This window comes from Sinocyclocheilus anshuiensis, unplaced genomic scaffold (assembly GCF_001515605.1).
Source record: "Sinocyclocheilus anshuiensis isolate Anshui unplaced genomic scaffold, SAMN03320099.WGS_v1.1 scaffold1198, whole genome shotgun sequence".
Lineage (NCBI taxonomy): Eukaryota > Metazoa > Chordata > Actinopteri > Cypriniformes > Cyprinidae > Sinocyclocheilus > Sinocyclocheilus anshuiensis.
In genome coordinates, this window is record NW_015557119.1 from 436,491 (window position 1) to 457,173 (window position 20,683).

Below are 20,683 nucleotides of genomic sequence, written 5' to 3' on the forward strand. Positions count from 1 at the left end.
TGATAGCCCACTCTCTGTGGTCTGGGCAGCTCTGCAGGAAGGCTATCTAGGCTAGCTGTGTATTGTCTACTGTGGGACTGACACGGATTGGGGACCTCCTTACAGTTTTTTTCAATTGTTTACACACAATTTTGAAAACCGGGTTCTTTTTTTCACAATATAAGCACAATTATCCAAACACCAAACTGAATTTGCATAATTCCTACATTGTTTGCAAAATGACACACTTCAGTCAAAACATACACCCTTCAGTCAAAACATATACACATATTTGTGAAAATGCTATTAGTTTTCATTTAACCAACACAGTCCTCAATGATCAGACACTATTGCAGCCAGTTTCACACTGCTGTGATAAATAAAAAACACATTTGTACAAAAACTAATTTTAGGAAATAGCATGTGCTAGATTTTTGGCCACACATTGTTATGTAAGGGATAATTTAGATGAAAAAAAAATAAAAAAACAAAAAAAAGGTGACAAACCCACAACGTTCTTCATGATTAGTTTGAGATATAGGGAGAATGTACACAAATTGGCCTACTATAAAATTACCAAGCACTGCACAACACTGATGCTGCAGACTGAATATTTCAAGTATTTATTTCAATACTTACAGTATTTCTTACCATAATCAGTTACAGTAATCAACCAACAATGAAACAAATAAAATCTGTAGACAAATAAAAATTACTGCATGAAGTACATACACTTTGACTCTGAAGAAAAACTACTGTAAAAGCAACAAGAATACTGTAACTATTCATCATCTCTCCGTCTGGCTGGATCAGGCCATAAGATTTCATCCACATCACAGGCTATGTCTTCATTGGCAAGGCACCGTTGGAAGAATCACCTCGTGACGAATCCACTCCTGCACAGAAGCTTTCCACACCTGGTGGATGTGATTATCCAATTCGTTCATTAGTGTGGTCATTGGCAATCCGGGGCTTTGTAATGACAAGGAAGTAACCTCACAATCCTTATCTGTGTCTAAGGTGTGAAAATGTGTGTAGAGTTTTACAAATCACTGTGTGTAATGTTTTGCAAAAAGGGTGAAGCAGACATTGTGTGTAATGTTGTGCAAATCTGTGGAGGTGTTTTGCTCATTGGAGTAGAATTTTGCAAATTGTGTGGACATTTTTATTTTAGTGTGTAAACAATCGTAAAAAACTGTAATATAGCCATCTGAGGGTGATTATATTCCAGCCATTGTTTTGGCAGGACGGGCTTACTTGAATAGAACTATCTGTGGTTAGCTGTGTCCTACTGAAATTGTGGTGAGCACTCTCATGGAGTGGTCTCCTTTCCTAGAGCCTAGCTATCTGAGGATAGCTATGTGTTAGCTCAGGGATTGCTCCCCTGCTTAGGGTTTTAATTAGCGGTCTTTTGAGCTATTACCTAGACAGTGTTATCTCCCCTGCTAGGGTAGTAAGTAGATAGCCTTCCTACAGAGCTGGTCAGACCACAGAGAGTGGGCTATCTAGGCTCTGACGTGGATTGGGGACCTCCTTAGTATAGCCATCTGAGGGTGGTTATATTCCAGCCATCGGTATGGCGGGACGGGCTTACCTGAATACAGCTATCTGAGGCTAGCTGTGTTCTGCTGCGGTTGCGGTAATCCCTCTTATGGAGTGGTCTACTTTCCTAGAGCCTAGCTATCTGTGGATAGCTATGTGCTAGCTCAGTGATTGCTCCCCCTTTTAGGGTTTTAAGTAGCTGTCTTTTGAGCTATTACCTAGACAGTGCTGTCTCCCCTCTTTGGGTTGTAATTAGACAGCCCACTCTTGTGGTCTGGGTAGTTTCAGTCTGGTAGCCCTTCCTGGGTACATAGTTTTCTGAGGATTTCTATGTGCTAGCTCAGTGACTGCTCCCATTCTTCGGGTCTTTAAGTAGTGGTCTCCTTGAGCCCTTGCCTAGACAGTGCTATCTCCCCTGCTCGGGTAGTACGGCTTACTTAATTGCAGCTATCTGAGGCTAGCTGTGTGCTACTGCATTTGCGGTGAGCCCTCTCCTGGAGTGGTCCCCTTTCCTAGAGCCTAGCTATCTGAGGATAGCTATGTGCTAGCTCAGTGATTGCTCCCCTGCTTAGGGTTTTAAGTAGCGGTCTTTTGAGCCCTTACCCTAGACAGTGTTGTCTCCCCTCTCTGGGTCGTAAGTAGACAGCCCACTCTTTGTGGTCTGGGTAGTTTTCAGTCAGTCCCCCTCCTGGTAGCCCTTCCTAGGTACATAGCTATCTGAGGATATCTATGTGCCAGCTCAGTGACTGCTCCCTTCTTAGGGTCTTTAAGTAGCGGTCTCCTTGAGCCCTTGCCTAGACAGTGCTATCTCCCCTGCACTGGTATTAAGTAGATAGCCGAGATAGCCTTCCTACAGAGCTGCCCAGACCACAGAGAGCGGGCTATGTTATTCTGGTCCACAAGCCTTCATAAGACCTTAGGGACATAGCTATCTGAGAATAGCTGTGTTCAAGCTCAGCAGCTACTCTCCTTACCTGAGATTTATGTAGCGATCTCTAGCCCCTCTAGAGGCTTTCTAGTTAGCCTCTTCAGTGCTCTTGTGTATCCAGGCTAGTTCTGCTCACATAGCATATCTATCTAAGGATAGCTGTGCTCTTTACTTGGGTGGGATGTTCCCCTTGATCTATTCGGATTCCCCCGTTTCTGCCAAGTTGCGTGAGTGGCCCATGGCGTCAGTGGCATGGCCCCTTTCTAAGGAAAGGCTTGGTGTATGTTTGTCGCTTCCTTGGTGCTCTCTCACCAGGTGGACAGGCATGCGCCGCGGCACGGCATGGTTAGATTTCTTTTCCCATTGTGCCCCCTAGAAGGGTAACGTCTCGGGTTACGCATGTAACCATGGTTCCCCGAGAGGAAATAAGATGCTGCACACCCTTGCCATGCCTTTTTCCTGCCTGTCTATGTCTCCTTCAGACAGCTAAGTGGATGACGCATTCAGCAGGTGCCCTTTAATACTTCCGGGCACCCTGCCTATGATGGGCCTGGCGTCATGGGCCATGTGGGCCAATAGATTGGCATTGTTTCACACGTGTTTCAGACACCGGTCATGCAGGCTGCATTCCCCATTGTCCCCCCTAGTGGGCGCAGCGTCTCGTTCCCTCTTGGGGGAACCATGGTTACATGCGTAACCCAAGACGTTTCCCTTACAACAAAGTAAATAGCAGTAAATGGAAATGGCAAAAAGTTCCCAGAATGCTGTTTTTTACAGTATGGTACAATTTTAATGGAAAACAGTATGTTACTGTCACTTTTTACAATGTGAGGTTAACATGTATTTAATTTTTTCCCACTGTAGACCTGATATCACTGAAAGAGGAGAGACAAGAATTGAATGAAATAGAGGAGAAGGATCAGTATGAGGAACATAGTAATTTTATAACTGGAAAAAAAACATAAAGACTGCAAAGACACGAAAAAGAGCCCAGAAGACCAAATCTAACACCTGCCATCAGTGTGGAAAGAATTTTATACATAAACAATCTCTTAAGGCCCACATGAGAATTCACACTGGAGAAAAGCCTTTCACCTGCCCTCAGTGTGGAAAGCGTTTCGGACACAAAGGGAACCTTATGAACCATATGAGAATCCACACTGGAGAGAAGCCTTTCACCTGCCAACAGTGTGGAAAGAGTTTCGGACACAAAGGGAACCTTATGAACCACATGAGAATTCATACTGGAGAGAAACCTTTCACCTGCCAACAGTGTGGAAAACATTTCACTCAAAAATGGAGCTTTTTAAATCACATGAGAATTCACACTGGAGAAAAGCCATTCACATGTGATCAATGTGGAAAGAGTTTCACACATAAAGACACCCTAAATGCTCACAGGAAGAATCACTTTGGAGAGAACAGCTGCATATGTCAGCAGTGTGGAAAGATTTTCAGTAATAAAGTAAGCTTCAAGACTCACATGAGAGTTCACACTGGAGAGAAGCCTTACACTGCAAAGACACGAAAAAGAGCCCAGAAGACCAAATCTAACACCTGCCATCAGTGTGGAAAGAGTTGCCGTGGAAAAAAAGCCCTTGAAGAACACATGAGAATTCACACTGGAGAGAAACCTTTCACCTGCCCTCAGTGTGGAAAGAGTTTCAGTCACAAATGGAACCTTACAAGCCACATGAGAATTCACACTGGAGAGAAGCCTTTCACCTGCCCTCAGTGTGGAAAGAGCTTCAGTCAAAGGGGGCACCTCATAAGCCACATGAGAATTCACACTGGAGAGAAGCCTTTCACCTGCCAACAGTGTGGAAAACATTTCACTCAAAAATGGAGCTTTTTAAATCACATGAGAATTCACACTGGAGAAAAGCCATTCACATGTGATCAATGTGGAAAGAGTTTCACACATAAAGACACCCTAAATGCTCACAGGAAGAATCACTTTGGAGAGAACAGCTGCATATGTCAGCAGTGTGGAAAGATTTTCAGTAATAAAGTAAGCTTCAAGACTCACATGAGAGTTCACACTGGAGAGAAGCCTTACACATGCTCTCAGTGTGGAAAAAGTTTCAGTCACAAATGGAACCTTACAAGCCACATGAGAATTCACACTGGAGAGAAACCTTACACATGTCAACAGTGTGGAAAGAGCTTCTCACGAAAAGAAGCTCTTAAGGGTCACATGATCGTTCACACTGGAGAGAAGCTGTTCACATGTGATCAGTGTGGAAAGAGTTTCGGACGTAAAGTAAGCCTTAATCAACATTCCTTAATTCACTTCAAGAGAGAACTGTTTTAGATGTTGTCAGTATGAAATAATTTTCACAGACAGGAAAAACCTTATGCATCATGTAATAACTGGAGAGAAGTGTGCCATCACTATCTATGTTTACCCAAATAATAAATTGGTAATCTCAACTCCTCCATGTCTTGCTCATTGCATCTGTAGCCAGGTTTCCATCCAGGGATTTTTTTTTAAATATTTAGCGCTTAAAATTGTTTACTGATATAGCTGATGGAAATGCCATTTATCGATCAAATTTCTCATGTGTCGACATTATCTTTTTCCATTTAACTTTAGTGCATAAATTCTATATTGATACTTCAAATGTCGCAAAAAATAGTTTGAAAACACTTTTTGTTGAGAAAAGTGGCTTTAACGCAAATAAATGTGGTATCACATGGCAGAATTAGCCTATAGGCAGCGTCCGTGTTCATGGTGTTGCTCACGTTAAAGCACCCTTTCCCTGTAGTTCAAAAGCACATTAAATCATATTCATATTATTAAATTGCATCTAAAATTATTTTATATTTGGTAAGAAAAAGAAGAGCTACCTCTCAAACATACTTATTTTAATTTGATGTTCCTTTATTAGCCTACGTTTACATAATTTTTTACAGTGTACTGCTCAGTTTAAATACCCTGTAGTCCATGCCGTTCAGCGTGACCACCATACCCCCGTGATATTAATATGCCAAGCACATTTTGTTTTACGTGGATATTGGAACGTGAAGTACAACATTTTAAATTAATTAGTTTTGGCTTGTTAGTAGCTTCTTATATATTTTTTTATTCTTGTTTTGTCCTGAGTTCTTTTCTACCGTTAAATTTAAAGTATTTGTTGTGGAGTAAGGGGAACTAAAATAGCATGGTTTTCAATGTTTGGCTGACTGTATTTTATTATGACAATGAACAGGCTGCATTGTCCAGTTAGTAATGCTTAACTGCGCATGTGAGGTGCCAGCACGATCACTTTTTTTTTTTCCTTATAAAAGTGGAAACAACGTACACCGTGTCTACACGGACGCAAGCGGCGCGGAAACCGTCGTGTCCGGTGTAGACACGATGTTACTATACTCCTTCATTTGTGGTCATATGAGAGTAAGACATTATTCAAAACTACTCTAAATATTCCTTTATTTGTGTTCATTCACAATAAAAACAAAACATTGTGCTTTTGTAAAATAAAAGAAACAAACAGGATGCCGCTTTCTCAAGGTATTTTTCTTGGGTCACAGCCATGTATCAATTCAAATTTCATTTAATTGTAATTTAACATAATCTTGTCGGTTAATAATGTTTTAACGAGCATCGGTTGTTGGTTAGGAGAAATAAAATAACCTCTAAAAGTTAATCAGAAAAATAATGATAGGCTAATACAACTGCACCTATTTATGAATAATGCTTGATGATCAAGTATCTAAATAGTCTATAACAAAGTACAAAAAAACAACAAAAAAAACTCGTGACACGTGTTCAAAACTATTTTATGCTGGCCTATACAATTTAATAATAGGCTATATAATAAAGTTTTGTTTCAAATGGATGAAGAACAGGCTTCTAGCCTATATAATTTACGCAATAGGTGAAATTATGTATGGAAACAGCTCAAGGGCAATTTTTTTTTGCGATACACCAAAACTTATGCGACAATTAATTTTTTTTTAGGGATGATGTCATCACACACACCATTTTATCGGTAAAAGGCCAGTTGGATGGAAAAAGGCTGTAGACAGGAATTTTCGCAAAGTTTTTTTTACGCATATTCTCTTTGTCGATAACAAAACAGCGCAAAAACTGGATGGAAACTGGGCTTGTGTTTAACAGAAACATTATTTTCTCTTACAAGAAAACGATGAAAGATCAAGTAAAGTTGCTTTCATATGGACTTGCTTCATGAAAAACTGGGAGAGAATGTAGAGTGATTTTCAAGACTGAAAAATGTTAAAAAAAAAAATAAATAGTCATGGTGGAAAGTACTTAAAGGGTTAGTTCACCCAAAAATTAAAATTAGGCTGTGTTTTACTCACCCCCGAGGCATCCTAGGTGTATATGACTTTCTTCTTTCAGACGAATCCAGTTGGAGTTATATTAAAAATTGTCTTTGATCTTTCAAGCTCTATCATTTCAGTCAGCGGGTGTTGCATTGCTTCTGTTCAAAAGACCTGAAATAAAAAGCGCTCTTCCATAAAAAAAAGTGTCTCACACGGCTCCGGGGGGTGAACAAAGGCCTTCTGTATCGATGCATTTTTGTAAGAAAAATATCCATATTCAAAACATAATAATCACTTTAATCTAGCTTGCGCCAACACAGAAGCAGCTCCGGGAGGATGACGTACGAGGTCAGCGTTGCGCAGGTGAGTCTCGTGAAAACCAACGTTTGTTTACAGGATCAAAAGAAGCAAAGTTTCCTTTAGCACACACTCTGTGTTTCTGAAACTCATCACTAAATAAGATTTATATTATAATATGTAGATATATTATTTAATATTATAAGAATAAAATATATATATTAATATTACTCTAAATATTAATCATTATGCCATGGTCTGTCTGAATACTCGATTCTGATTGGCTGGCAGGTGTTGATTAAATTCGTTTAACTGCACAGGTAGTTGCAGGTCAGTGTAATCATGTTCTATATTAATGCACTTCCTATAAACATTGGTAACCATAGTAACATACGGTTACAGTTGAATAGTAATACAGAGTGAGACAGTTACAGTAAACATTTCCGATTTACTTAGGTAAGCTAAATGGATGATTTATATGATAATATATCTACAACAGTTAAGTGTCATTTCATGACATGGTCTATCTGTAGCCACGATTTAGCTCTGAATTGGATGGGCTATGTGTAGTCTGCTTTTAGCCCACCCGGCGAAACTGAGGCAATCAGTGGTCTAATTTTAACGGCTTGGCTATAGCCCTATATCAGACCAGCGATGAGTATAGGCAAAAGTCTTAAATTCTTTGCATGTACAGCTTGTGGGATGCATGACATCATCAAAAAAGTAACCTTTTGAAACATTTTAATCAGCATTATTTTTGCTGTCACACATAACATTCATAAAATTAAAGACAGTCAAATCGTAAAATGTTTAAGTTAAAAAAACATGCACATGCAACCGTTAGATGGCAATTAGCCTTACTGAGACATGAGTACTGGCAACGCGAGACTTGAAAGTTGGTAGAGAACACTGGTGCCAGATCTCGCGATAAACATTACCGCCATTTTATTTTATCCGCGAGAGAGCATTGTCGAAGAGCAATGCGTGAGCAACGACGCCGGGCAATCAACAGGCAGACAACGGGAAAACGTTAAGGACATTCTTACTTTATTCTTGTAAGTATCTGTGTTTTCTTTTTGACGTTGTCATTCTACATTATTTGTCATCATGTGTAGGGATCGTGAAATTTTAGCGGATAACATTGTGTGGTTCGCTCAAAGGCAGGGTAGATGATTTGGTTAAAAAAAAAAAAAGTTATATAATGGTGGTTGAAGTCTCTTCACATCCCGATAGCAATCACTAAGATAAGTGGTCTAAATGGTTTTATATCATCTGTGGAGGGCTTAGGGACATAAATCATATTCCTCATTCCGAGGATTATAATTATATTATGATTAAATGGAAATATAAAAGTAGCAATTACAAAAAGAATCCGGCATTATTAAAATCATGCAAATAGTCAGCATTAAAACCAACGAACAGAACACATAATGTAATAAAAAGGGTATGGGTGAATGTATTGGTCGATGTAAGCTTAAGGTTAAAATGTATACTGGGCTGATTTTTAGTTACAGCAGCTATCACTGTGTTGTTGTTAAGCCAGACAATTTTGGAGGCAGAGACAGATTGTGGGGGGCATTATAGGGGGAAAAAAAAATCTCAGTCTGGAGGTGAGAGCCTGCGATCTGCTGGAATAAAGACTTACTGTTTTGGGTCTGACTTACTCAAATGTGGGTGGGTCTGACTTACTGTTTTGGGTTGGTGAAGGAAAATGTGCAGGTCAATGGGCATCAGTGGTTAAGGTTGGTAAACACTTGTACACTGAAGCATAATGCTACCTGGATGACATTGACGTGTTATTCAGGTGTCAAAATTGTGCAAAATAGGAGGAAGAAACATCAAAGACCGTACCTGAAGGATGCTGGACAGATGAAGCCTACAGAAAGTGCAACATTAATCAAGCATTGTGGTGTCCATACTCAATAAGTCTTTCATGTGGTCACAACACAAATTCTTTACTTATTTTGTAATGTCAGTATTTGTCCGCAATTGTTAACCATTTTATTTGTAATATATTTTAGGGTTTTGCGAAATTCTCTTATGTCCAAATTTATCATCAAGGGAGGTGGTCCGCTGCAGAAGGCAGCATTTGAAAAGACCGCTCTGTTGTCGGTCATTACAGGTATGTGCGTGCTTGTGCGTGTGCGTGATTGCATGCAAACATTGCCCAGAGAGCTTATCTCTGTGTTTAGGCTTAAAGGTGATATATAATATTTTATTTATTTATTCAACCAGTAAAAAAATTAATTATTTATTTTCTTGTGACGTCAGGCTGTTTTGATATAAATAATATAGTCTCAGTATATATTGCTTTAGAAAATATATATCTTAAAAATTCAATATTGCCCATCCCTAGTGTGCATCCAAGCAAAAGAGGATGACACCCCGTCAAAATTAATGTAATTAAAGTAAAACATGATGATGTCAAAAAAGGCTTTTCTCATGCTTTTTTTTTTTTCTTACGTGGCAGATGCCGTGATGACCAACTTCCTGACGGCAACCGAGTTAGACTTGAGCAATGCAATCAGGGAGCATTTTAAACAAGCACCAGGGAGAGCGGGGCGGGGGGGGGTATCGAAATAAAAATAACAGTTAATCACTTCACTCTTGATAGATTTATTATTTTTACATCTCTGAAGTAATGTAAAAATATTGGTTGTCATTCTTTATGTAGTTAAATTTTTCCTTTTTTCAAAATCTTTATTTAATTTCATTGTATTTATAATTTGTCCTTGTCACAATTTTGTCATTATTTCTTATATATTTCTCATTTTGTATTATACAGTATTGTTTCAAGTTTTCAGTATTGTTAAAAATTTTGTTTTTATTAAGCTAGGGTTGCAAAAAGGTGGAACATTTCCAGTACATTTAGGAAATATAATAGAAATTTTGGAAACTCTCCAGGATTTTTTTGGAATATTCCAGGGATTTTTGGAAAGTTTAGGGAATTTAACCGGAAATTTTCCACCCCTTTGCAACCCTAATAAAAGCTTTATATTTAATTCGAATGGATTGCCATTTATGAGATATTTATGTTATATTTAATTAAAAAAAAAAAAAACTTTTAGGTATTGTTTTGTTGTCTATTAGATGTATATATGTAGTCGTTCAATAGCGGTCTAATTGGTGACTAGTCCATTCTTGGGTTATGGTTAGACGTCTATTCAATTTTCACTGACAGCCCAAACTCAGCCTTGTTTTAGCATAGATGTCTGGGCTGTGTTTGAACGGCTTTTAGACGTCTTCTAAATGCAAAATTGCTTGCTGGGTATATACATATGTCACGGTGTTGTTTTTACTATTAATTGTATTTTTTTGGACCATATTCCTATCGGCGAAAACATATAGAAAGTGATACAGATATGAATGTCACGATATGATCATTTTACGTTACTCTCTAATATTTGCATGTCAGTTAGTAAAATTTAAACAGGTCATATTATGCTTTTCCCTTTTTCAACTTTAGTTGGTCTGTAATGTTGCTGTTAGAGCAATGGGACGAGGTCTGGTTGAGCCAAGTATAGGTCTCTGCAGGAAAGTAATGGGAGTTATTTTCGAACATGTTACCTGATTGGCTGACGTCATAGTGACGGGTAGGTTTAGGGGTGGGGTTAGGTAAGGGGGATCATTTTCACTGTATCATTTAGAAACACCCACCAGTTTGAAAACACCCACAACATCAGAAACGCCAACTTGCTCTGCAGAGACCTCAATCTCGGTTGAGCTGCACTTGGGAAGGCAACAAGTGTAATTGCTATGTTAAAGAGACGCTGGCTTTCCCAAGGCAGACAAACTTAGAATTGTTCAAATTTATATTTATCAGTCTTGCTGGACCTGAACATTACAACCCAGATATTTCATTGTGCACTACACAGCTTCCAGGACCTGAATGCAGTGTTGCCAACTTAGCGACTTTGTCGCTATTTTTAGCGAGTTTTCAGACCCTTCTAGCGACACATTTTCAAAAAAGCAACATTTTCTGGTGTTATTGGAGACTTTTGGCGACTCTGGCATGAAAGTACGTATCGTTCTTACTCTTCTCAATGCGCAGCGGTTGCTGCCGTGGGCCCCACCCCCGTCCCAAAGCACTCACTGGCGGCCCTGTCCTCGCTCGTGCGGGAAGCCGCCGCTTACATTCAGGGCGGGATGTAAATGTAAAATGTTCTTTGTCTAATGGACAAACCTTAGTCATTTTACATGCAAATATAGCCAAAATCACAGCACAGCCTACATGAAAAAACACTATTTGCTATAAATTACTAAAGTACTTGAATTCATTTGTTGTGTCAATTCTATAGTTGCTGTGGTAAATGGACAGACCTTAGTCATTTTACATGCAAATATAGCCAAAATCACAGCACAGCCTACATGAAAAAACACTATTTGCTATAAATTACTAAAGTACTTGAATTCATTTGTTGTGTCAATTCTATAGTTGCTGTGGTAATATAACAACTATAGAAATATAAACAAATCACTTCACCGAATACTGATCTAAGTTTTATACAACTATAGGGTATATCATACTACAATACACTACAGTTTACTGTAGTAAAAACTAAAGTATACTACAGTATTTATTACAGTTTATCAGTTCACTATACAGTATGCTGTAGCATTCATTAACAAAGTGTTGTAAATACTATAATATATACAGTATAATACACTATACAATAACTATAGTATGGTTCAAAAACACTATAGTATTTACTATAAATTACTATAGTATTTTTTTCATGTGGGAGGTATTGCCTTTTTTGTGTATTTGATTTTATCAGACAATGACTCAATTTTGTGCAGATTAACATTTTGAAAGGGAGAGCTGGGTAGTCTTAAAGGGCCGCATTTCAGTCACTATTAGAGGTCTGCATTCCCATGGGTTTTGTGATCGATTACTGTTTGTATTAACATATTTTTCCCAACAGATATCATGATTAAATAATAGATCATATCTAAAATGTATAAGAAAATGACAAAAACAAACCATACTGAATCGTCTTGTGCTTGCAAAGTCTGTGCTGGAAATCCATTCTGCACGTTCCTCTTGTCCATTAACATCCTCTGCTTTTGAACTGCACTTAAATTTATTTGATATAGACCCTTTTTCAGTTAGTAAACATTGTGACGTTTTTTAATTGGCGGAGCTTAGGTGGAGGCTGAAAGATTGCCCTGACTGCTTCACTAACACTAGCTAGCAAGATTTGTTTGCTTGTTTTTTAAGAATGACTGGAGAAAATGTGATTTTATTTGAATATTTAATGTCACTCACTGTCCAGGATTGTGATTGTTTTTGAAAATGTTAACTTTAACGGAAGGAAAACTGCATTCTGGTTAGAAAATCTGTCCGACTTTGATCGGCGCTGCAGCCGCCTTACGATCACATGTGCCACCAAAGCACCGCGAGAGCAAAACGAGACCAGCCGCCGAGGTCAGGCGCTGCAGTTGCTCAAAATCGGCTGCGAGAGCCTTGATGACGACGCACTTTATTCTCATTGGTCAGATTCTGTGATGACAAGCACGACGTGTGTTGCGTGTTTATTCGAATAATTCAGTTCCAATAATGCTCACAAATCTGTGTTTTTATAACAGTAAAAGCATTTTATTGAGACGTTTCAAAAAACACTGATAAAATACCCCCACTTTATTGGTATTTAAATAGTATATGTTAAGGTTGACCTTTTATTCATGAACAGATGGCGCTGTATTAAGCAGTATACAAAAAGTGTTTCTGTTGCTCATGAAAACGTTTCTGAAACGTCTATGTATTTGACAAATATTGCATGTAATTCACTTTAGGGCTGTCAAAATGGCTGAAAAACTACATTAGAATTTTGTACTTAAATATTATCAAAATTCGAATTATATTCAAATGTAAAATGCATAATTTCAGTTGGGGTGAAGAAAAGCTTTTGGCTTCTCTCCTGAGGCCACAAGAGGGCACATCGAGCAAAATATCTGTGGGGAAAAAAGTGCATAATGTTTAAAATAATTTTTATAAACCAATTATAATTAATTAAGTTGCTTAAACAACTATAAACAAAACAGCATCATGTATGTATGCATAGTTTAATACAAAGGGCGGAAAGCCAGTCGCACAGAATAAATGTTTCATTTAAAAATATTGAGATACAGTGGGATGGGGTGGGGGGGCAAAAACCTGCCATAAAGTCTCGATATATGTTTTTTTCAAAGTTAAACTTGCATTAATTTTACATGGCTTTCTAAACATGCGGCTCTTTTGTGCGAGACGCGAGTACAACCGTGATAGATGTCCCTCTAGAAAATGCGCGAAATATGCGTTCTGTGTGAACGGCTTGGTTTCAGTTTTGATGTAAACAAGATCTTCTCCGCATTGATGTTCTCTTTTTCCGCAATATTTTGAATGAACAACGCAGCAGCGCCATCTAGTGGCGTCAACTGGATAGGTTAACAAAAGCATTAAAATGCAACGACACTTACATCGTCATCGCATCTCGTGCGCCACTGATAAGGCTGCCTCCTTAACGCACACCTAAAATTCAAATGCAAAGTTTTTGCATTCGAATGTGGATTTTTATTTGAAATTCGACGAATATTCGAAATTCGAAAAAAAAAATTGACAGCCCTAATTCACTTCATCTGTGATAGAGTATGCAAACACCACGAGAGCGTCATTACCAGGAGCAGAAAGTGTCTGACTTGACATCTCCGCTTTTAATTCTGCCCTGACTGCAAGCGGCTGCTCTCTCCAGCCGGTGGCAGGCTAGTGTAGTTCATCTCGAACAAGCCTATAGTACAGGGTTCCTCAAATCTTGCCCTGGAGGGCCAATGCGCTGCAGAGTTTAGCTCCAACCCTGATCAAACTCAGCTACCTGTGATTTTCTAATGATCCTGAAGACATTGATTAGCATGCTCAGGTGTGTTTGATTAGGGTTAGAGCTAAACTCTGCAGGAAAGTGGATCTCGTGGGCCAGATTTGAGGATCCCTGCTATAGTAGGTTCCCCTGACAGCTGGTCTAATCCCACCCCTCTCGTCACCTGGTTATTGGTTAATTTGCCTCACCTGTCCTCCCTCATTACCCTCCTTGTTTGCATTACTATTTATTCTCCCATACTGTGTTCTAAATCACCCACAATTATGGGATTGAATGGGTGCACTTGATAACGTCCACTATGGTTTCAGACACCACTACAAATGGCTGTTCCCTCGAATGATCCCCTTTTTAAGGGTATAGGGGGGGCGAGTTCAGACACAGCCCCAATGTTTTCTGTCCTGTGCCAGTTCGTCATCAAATGTATGTTTGTGTTCAACCCTGCTAAACCTTGTCCTGCCTCGCCAGTCCTGTTGCTGGTCTGTTTTTCCTACGGGGTAGTTCTTGTTTGTAAGTAAAAGCCCATTGAACACTGCTCTGCTCATTGAAGTCCTTGCCTCAACCCTTACCCACAAAACCTGACAAAAGGTTTATGCAATACACAGTTATCTTCAAGAAACAGCGAGATTTGTGTCAAGCCCTTTTAAATCAAGTTAAACTTTTTTTATTGACACTTTACCAGTACATTAAGATAATAGGTGAGAAACAACAGAAGCATAGCTATAAGATGGAGACAAATACAATCCCTATTTATTTACTGACCCATACAGTTCATACTTTTATCTTGTCACTTATTTGACTGGAGTTATTTGCTTAGGATGGCAACATATACCTGAAAATGTAATAAGTGATAGTAGAAAATATTAAGTGGCATTCCTTGATTCAAATCTGATGCTTCACTTTTAGTCATGAAATACGTGTATATTAACTTACACATGTATATGACTATATGATTGCTGTGCAGAGGTCATTTTTAAATGTTTAGATATTTGGATACTGTCAGCAACCAATACATTTGCATAGCTGTAGACTAAATGAAGTAAAAGCCCAGACCATCAATTTCATCGCCACTTCTGCCTGTAATGCCATAAATCCTTCCAGACTTCACATCAAAACTCCCAGTTGCTGACACTTGACAGAAAATGTCGTTGTTCTACCTCTTCTTTTGGCAACCACAAATTCAAACCCCCCCAAATCTGTTACGATTCCTATTTGGCCACAGTTTTGCAGAGACAATTTTATCATCTTCATCAAGTAGAATTTCTTGATTGTTAGATCCTTCTGAGTTACCCACTTTAATCATGGGGCCACAGTGGAAAATCGCCTGGATTGAGTTCAGTGACATCTAAAAGGCACAGAAGCATTTCACGTGAATGAAGTAAAAATATTGTGATAAAATAGTAGACATAAAGATGCTACTATAGAATGAGACCAAAACACACCGAGCTGTAAGTAATGTTGATCTTCTTAATGGAGGTGTAGGAGGCAGACTTAAAAGAGAAAACATCACCTCCTGTCCCACCCACAATCACAGGATGTTCCGAGAATGGAATTAATAGAATGTTAAGTCCTGTTTTAGAGCACTAAATACAATTCAATTCACACACAGTTCAGTTATCGATGAAAGTGACAATGGCATTCAATAACTGACTCCCTTATTGGCAGGACTCACAACTGTACTGTCAAGCCAAGTACAGTACAGATTGTGTCAAAGCAACTTCACAGAGATAAACAGGAAAAATAGCAAAATCAAGTATGGAAACTTGACTATTGAGATATTCAGATTCTGCTGTAAAGCAACTCGAAAAGACAGTAGTGTATTCAGCTCAAGTCAACTCAAGTGTTGGTTGAGTTTAGATCAATAACAGTGTGAAGTTCATCAATTTTGAAACCAAATTCAGCTATAAGCAGTTGTGGTATCCTGAGACAAACACTATTGTAATGGAAAACACTTCTTGGAGTGACAACTAGGTGTCACTGTGTAACTACGGTGTTAGTGTGTCTTTACCGGTTTCTGTTAGATGAATAACAGTGTGAAGTTCATCAATTTTGAAACCAAATTCAGCTATAAGCAGTTGTGGTATCCTGAGACGAACACTATTGTAATGGAAAACACTTCTTGGAGTGACAACTAGGTGTCACTGTGTAACTACGGTGTTAGTGTGTCTTTACCGGTTTCTGTTTTAGGAGCAGTAGAGTCTTTGGCTGCAAGAGAGAAAGATGTAAACTCAGGAGAATGTATTGTATTGGAGACAGACAGACAATACGTTTTTTTAGTTTTTTTTTAAATCCAATGGTAGTTGAGTGACCATTGCACAAGATACCACAGTAGTTCTACAAACGGCAGCGATGTCGATTATTATTCAGCTCGAGTCAATTCAGAGTGGTTTCATTTCAGTTCAGTACCAGTGTTGATGTTGCAAGATGTGGTTCAGCTGAAAATGATAGTGCCACCATCCAGTTTAATGCAGTTCAAGTGAAATTTAAGGATCTTTTTTTTTTAAACGGGTAATCTTCACGGCTAATGTGGAAACTAGGGCCCCGTCCACACGGAGACGTGTTTAGCTGTATACATCAAAATTTTGTATCGTATAGGCGTTGCGTCCAGATTGATCCGGCGTTTTGGGAGAGTGAAACCAATATTTTATATTTTTTTAAACCGGGTTCCAGAGTGGATAAATCCGAAAACGCTGCTCTTGTGTTTTCGTGTGTATCTGTATATTTAGTGAAACGATGACGTCATCAGCCCACGTCTCGCCCCTAGTCAGACACCGCTACGTCACGCAACAGCAACAAAAACAACAACAACATGAACAAACACTGAACGATTGTCTTTTTATTAACTAACATTAACACAGATTTGTAAATGTATTGTTCCATGTTTGTTTGTATACCGCGCGCAAGGTTTATGCGCATAGTCCAAGTCTTCTTCTCCGTTTTTAGTGTATCTCTGTGGCAGAATTACAGCGCCACATACTGGTCTGGCATGTATACTACAGCGTTTTGAGTCGGTTTCAGTGGTTAGTTTTTGTTTTTTTTGAACGAGATATTGAAAGGTACGCTGGTGAAACAACGTGGCAATATCAACGTTGATTCAATTGGCAAAATTAAAATATAATTCGACCTTGGTGAATTCACTGGTGAATCAACGTTGAAATGCTGGCTGGGGTTGTATAAAATCAATATCACATCTGCACTCCGGCTATTTGGGACAAAAACAGCACTTTGTGTGATATCGCTTAACTATACTATATGATATCAATATGAGACAAAAACTCATATTGGCCCAATCTCTTGAATTTTAGCGGCATATAATTGTATTCTATAGGCTCCATCACGCTGTTGTGTGAATGGCACAGTTGTAAAATCCAAACACTGACTGTGTGAATGTGGCAAATTGAGAAATAAAAAGTGAATGCATAAAAATGTGTACTTACCCAATGAGAGTCTGGAACTGACAGCATCACTGGCTTCACTCACTCCCACTTTACCCACTATCCTGTAGCGGATCAAGTACTGCATTCCAAACTTCAATCCAGTCAGAGTAAAGTCTTCATAAGCTGTGTCTATGACAAGCCACTGTTCCTCAGCTCCAGCATTTGCTTTCACCTCCTTGTACTCTACTCTATACTTCACTGTTTCTCCAGTTGGGGACTTCTGCAGTTTCAGGGACACCGTTTGGTCCAGAATATTCTTCACTATTGGTGGGGGCGGCTTGGACACGGGCTGGAACTTTTTGTCTGTCAGTTTCCCTTTTTCATACAGATAGATGGAGGAGCCTGGATTGGAGGCATCGGAGATGGTGGAAATAATGTAGTGGATTGTCTTCTCGTCTTTATTGGCCTCTGAAAAGCTTTTGAAGTGAGACAAATTTTCTCTCATTTTTGAAGTGACATCATGAGGGTTGAACGGTTTCTGGATGGGGGATGTCAGGGAAAACGTATTTTCCCCATCTAACTCTTTAAAGGTGACAGATTTCAGAAACTCATTCAGGGTTGAAAGATATGGGTCATTGTATTTCAGAGATGTGAAGGTCAAGCACACCACAACATCAATATCAGGATCAAGGAGGCTGATGATGAGACCTTCTGAATCTTCAATTTTGATCCCCTTCACAGTCTTGGTGTAAGAAGTCAAGAGGTGAAGTTCAGACTTTGTGTCATGTAACCACTAGTTAAGCATACCAGCATTAAAAGGGGAGAGGTAGTAGATCTTTAGGATGTCATCCAGTGACTTTTCCTTCATCCCACCTCCTCGAATAGCAGGCAAGACTCTAGCCAGTGCTTTCTGGAGGACCAGCCTGTAAATTCTAATAGAGTTCTGAAATAAGCGCAGCCTCTCTTTGATGTCACTGAAAATATTTGCCATTGGTTTTCTGGACAGGTCATTGCATTTCCTCTCGACTTCTCCCAGCTCCTCTATCATATCTTCAGTGTTGGAAATGAGACGTGTGCTGATTTCTCTCACCAGCTGAGCTGCTACTGTATTCAGTAGAGAAAGAGGATAGAGCCAGACTTTAATTGGCACTGCAGAGTTACCCAACAGAGTGGGGAACTTCCTGTACACCTCTAGGGCCTCCATGTACGTGGTGGGGTTCTGCTTAAGATGGACATCACCATGAAATGTGCAGGTGATATTCTTAGCCTTTTCCTTATGACCATCTGTCATTTCTACAGCTCCTTGCCCCTCAATGGAAAATCCAGGAATCGACTTGACCATGACATGCAGTTCTCCCTCGATCTCCTGGTGGTTTTCGTCATCTGAAAATGTCCGATCAAACACCATGAAGGCCTGAGCTCCGTACAGCACAGCTGTGATCACATGAGTTGCCGTTTTCTGGTCAAACACCTGAGGGTAGGTGACCTGGCCAAGCTAGTAAGCTGTTCGAATCTAGAGGTTCCATGGTAAAACATTGTTACTCTGGACTGTTGGTTTGAGGATTTGGTGTCACGCAGGTATTTGGCAGATCCTCCCACCTCCACCAGCCCTCCCAAGAAACTGGCCTTCAGGGAAGCATTTACATCCAGGAGACTGGACTTACTAGAGAGCGAGTCGGAGCTACTGAACTTCACATCTGTCAGGAGTTGTGGACGAGTGTCTAAATCTTCACTCATTGATTTCTTATCCCACAGAGTAACACCTGAAATGAGAAATGGCTTTAACAATTACGTATGCGGACAATATACAACTGAAGTATATTGTCTAAACTAATTTAATACGTGTGCTTATTCATACTGTGTCTCAAATTGCAGTTAATGCATCGCTTCCCCACCATGTTCCTGCAGTACCCCAGCTCTACGCATGTCTGCGCAACTCAACTCATTATTAGAGACTCTAACCCCGCGTTTCAATGTGCATACTATCCATGTGAGATTAGAATGTGTGTGTAGTATAGTATGTTGAAAAGGGTGTGTCAAAAGTCCCCATATGGACTACTGTTTGCAGTATATTTTTGAAGTGTTGATCCGTGCACACTAACGGCTAATATACTTTGGAAGAGGATTCAGTTCCGAACTACAAACACGAATAAAAAGTGTTTAAAAACAAAAACTGACCAACTGACGGTTAAGTAATGAGATTTAGATAAAGGGGATTGAGTTACTACCGTATTGATCCGAATATAAGACGATGTTTTTTTCTTGGAAATACATATAATCAACATTTAACCTGATAGAAATACTTATTTAATGTTATCCATGTTATATTTCATCAGCAACATCAATGTGAACTTTTATAAACATCCAAGTGATCCAAAAGATTTTTCCAAAAGATACAATAGTATGACGCGATAATATGTCCCAAAGTTCACTCTTCTGCTACACACTCAAAAGTGTGTATTTTATCTTCACAAAAAGAGTACATACTTTTAGAACGTAGTATAAGTAGCTGAATTGGGGTGCACCTTAAGACCTGAAATTGTTGTGGAATCTATCTTGTTGGAAAAAATTAGGTTTTGAAGCCAGAAGATAGACTTTATTAACAAAGTAACAAAGCTATTTGAATATGTTTTAAATATAACTAGTGATCTCTCAAACATTATTTAATGTTTATTAATGATTTATTTACTAAAGTTATTATAACGTTACCATACTTTTTTTGTGGATTCACAGTTAAGTGAAGAAGGAGGGGACAGGTGGAAGCTACATTTTTTAGTAGTGGGTAGTTACACCACCTGGAATGAAGGAATCCTTGCGGCAGTCGTACAGTATACCAGGAAACAGAGGTCTTCCTAGGGCTGCCATTTCAGTGGGTTCGGATTCCATGACTGTAGTAAAAACCAATGAACAGAGAATTTTTTTAATTTGTAAATCGAATTAAATAACTTTTGCATTCTAAAGTTCTTCTTACAAACCTAGGTTTCTAAAAAGGTAGTTAAAGTCTAACGAGTATGTCAAAGGTTATCTATAGATTGTTTTTGGAGCCGTGTTTGGCTCAGTCTTAGGCAAGAGTCAACTAACGAGTCAACTACCCAATGTTTGCTCTGCTGTTAATCCTTGCAAAAGCAGTTTGCTCTTCGCTGCTATTGGTGTCTTGCAGCAAAGCATATGCAATCCACTATTTGCAAATGTTATTGCATGCAGTGTCAAACAATGCAGATGCCTATAGAATAAATGTATATATATTAAAATTAGGGCTGTCAATCGATTACAATGTTTAATCTGATTAATCACATCCTTTTTCTGTGATTAATCGCACACGTCATGAAATTAAGCATAGACCATTTGTTTCAAATGTTTATTTTGTCATCATTTGCTATATCCAGCAAAGTAAACCAAAAGATTGAAGGGTGATTGTC

General features: G+C 39.0%; 1 protein-coding gene, 1 long non-coding RNA gene and 1 pseudogene across 2 annotated transcripts in view; 1 reads left to right on the forward strand and 2 right to left on the reverse strand.

Moving 5' to 3' along the window:
• LOC107677817 (uncharacterized) overlaps positions 1-867 on the reverse strand; it is an 11,815-nt gene extending 10,948 nt beyond the window's left edge. The window contains exon 1 of the long non-coding RNA XR_001632890.1: positions 469-867. This is a non-coding gene — a long non-coding RNA (uncharacterized LOC107677817). The remainder of the gene's footprint in view (positions 1-468) is intronic.
• The window catches only part of LOC107677801 (zinc finger protein 721-like), a 95,786-nt gene extending 90,925 nt beyond the window's left edge, over positions 1-4,861 (forward strand). Inside the window, exons 10-11 of the mRNA XM_016472838.1 lie at positions 3,393-3,750; positions 4,045-4,861. Of these exons, the coding sequence (XP_016328324.1) occupies positions 3,393-3,750; positions 4,045-4,763 (1,077 nt within the window). The 3' untranslated portion in view covers positions 4,764-4,861. The remainder of the gene's footprint in view (positions 1-3,392; positions 3,751-4,044) is intronic.
• Positions 4,862-14,887: 10,026 nt separating this feature from the next.
• Positions 14,888-20,279, reverse strand: LOC107677805 (neoverrucotoxin subunit beta-like; annotated as a pseudogene).
• Positions 20,280-20,683: the final 404 nt, after the last annotated feature.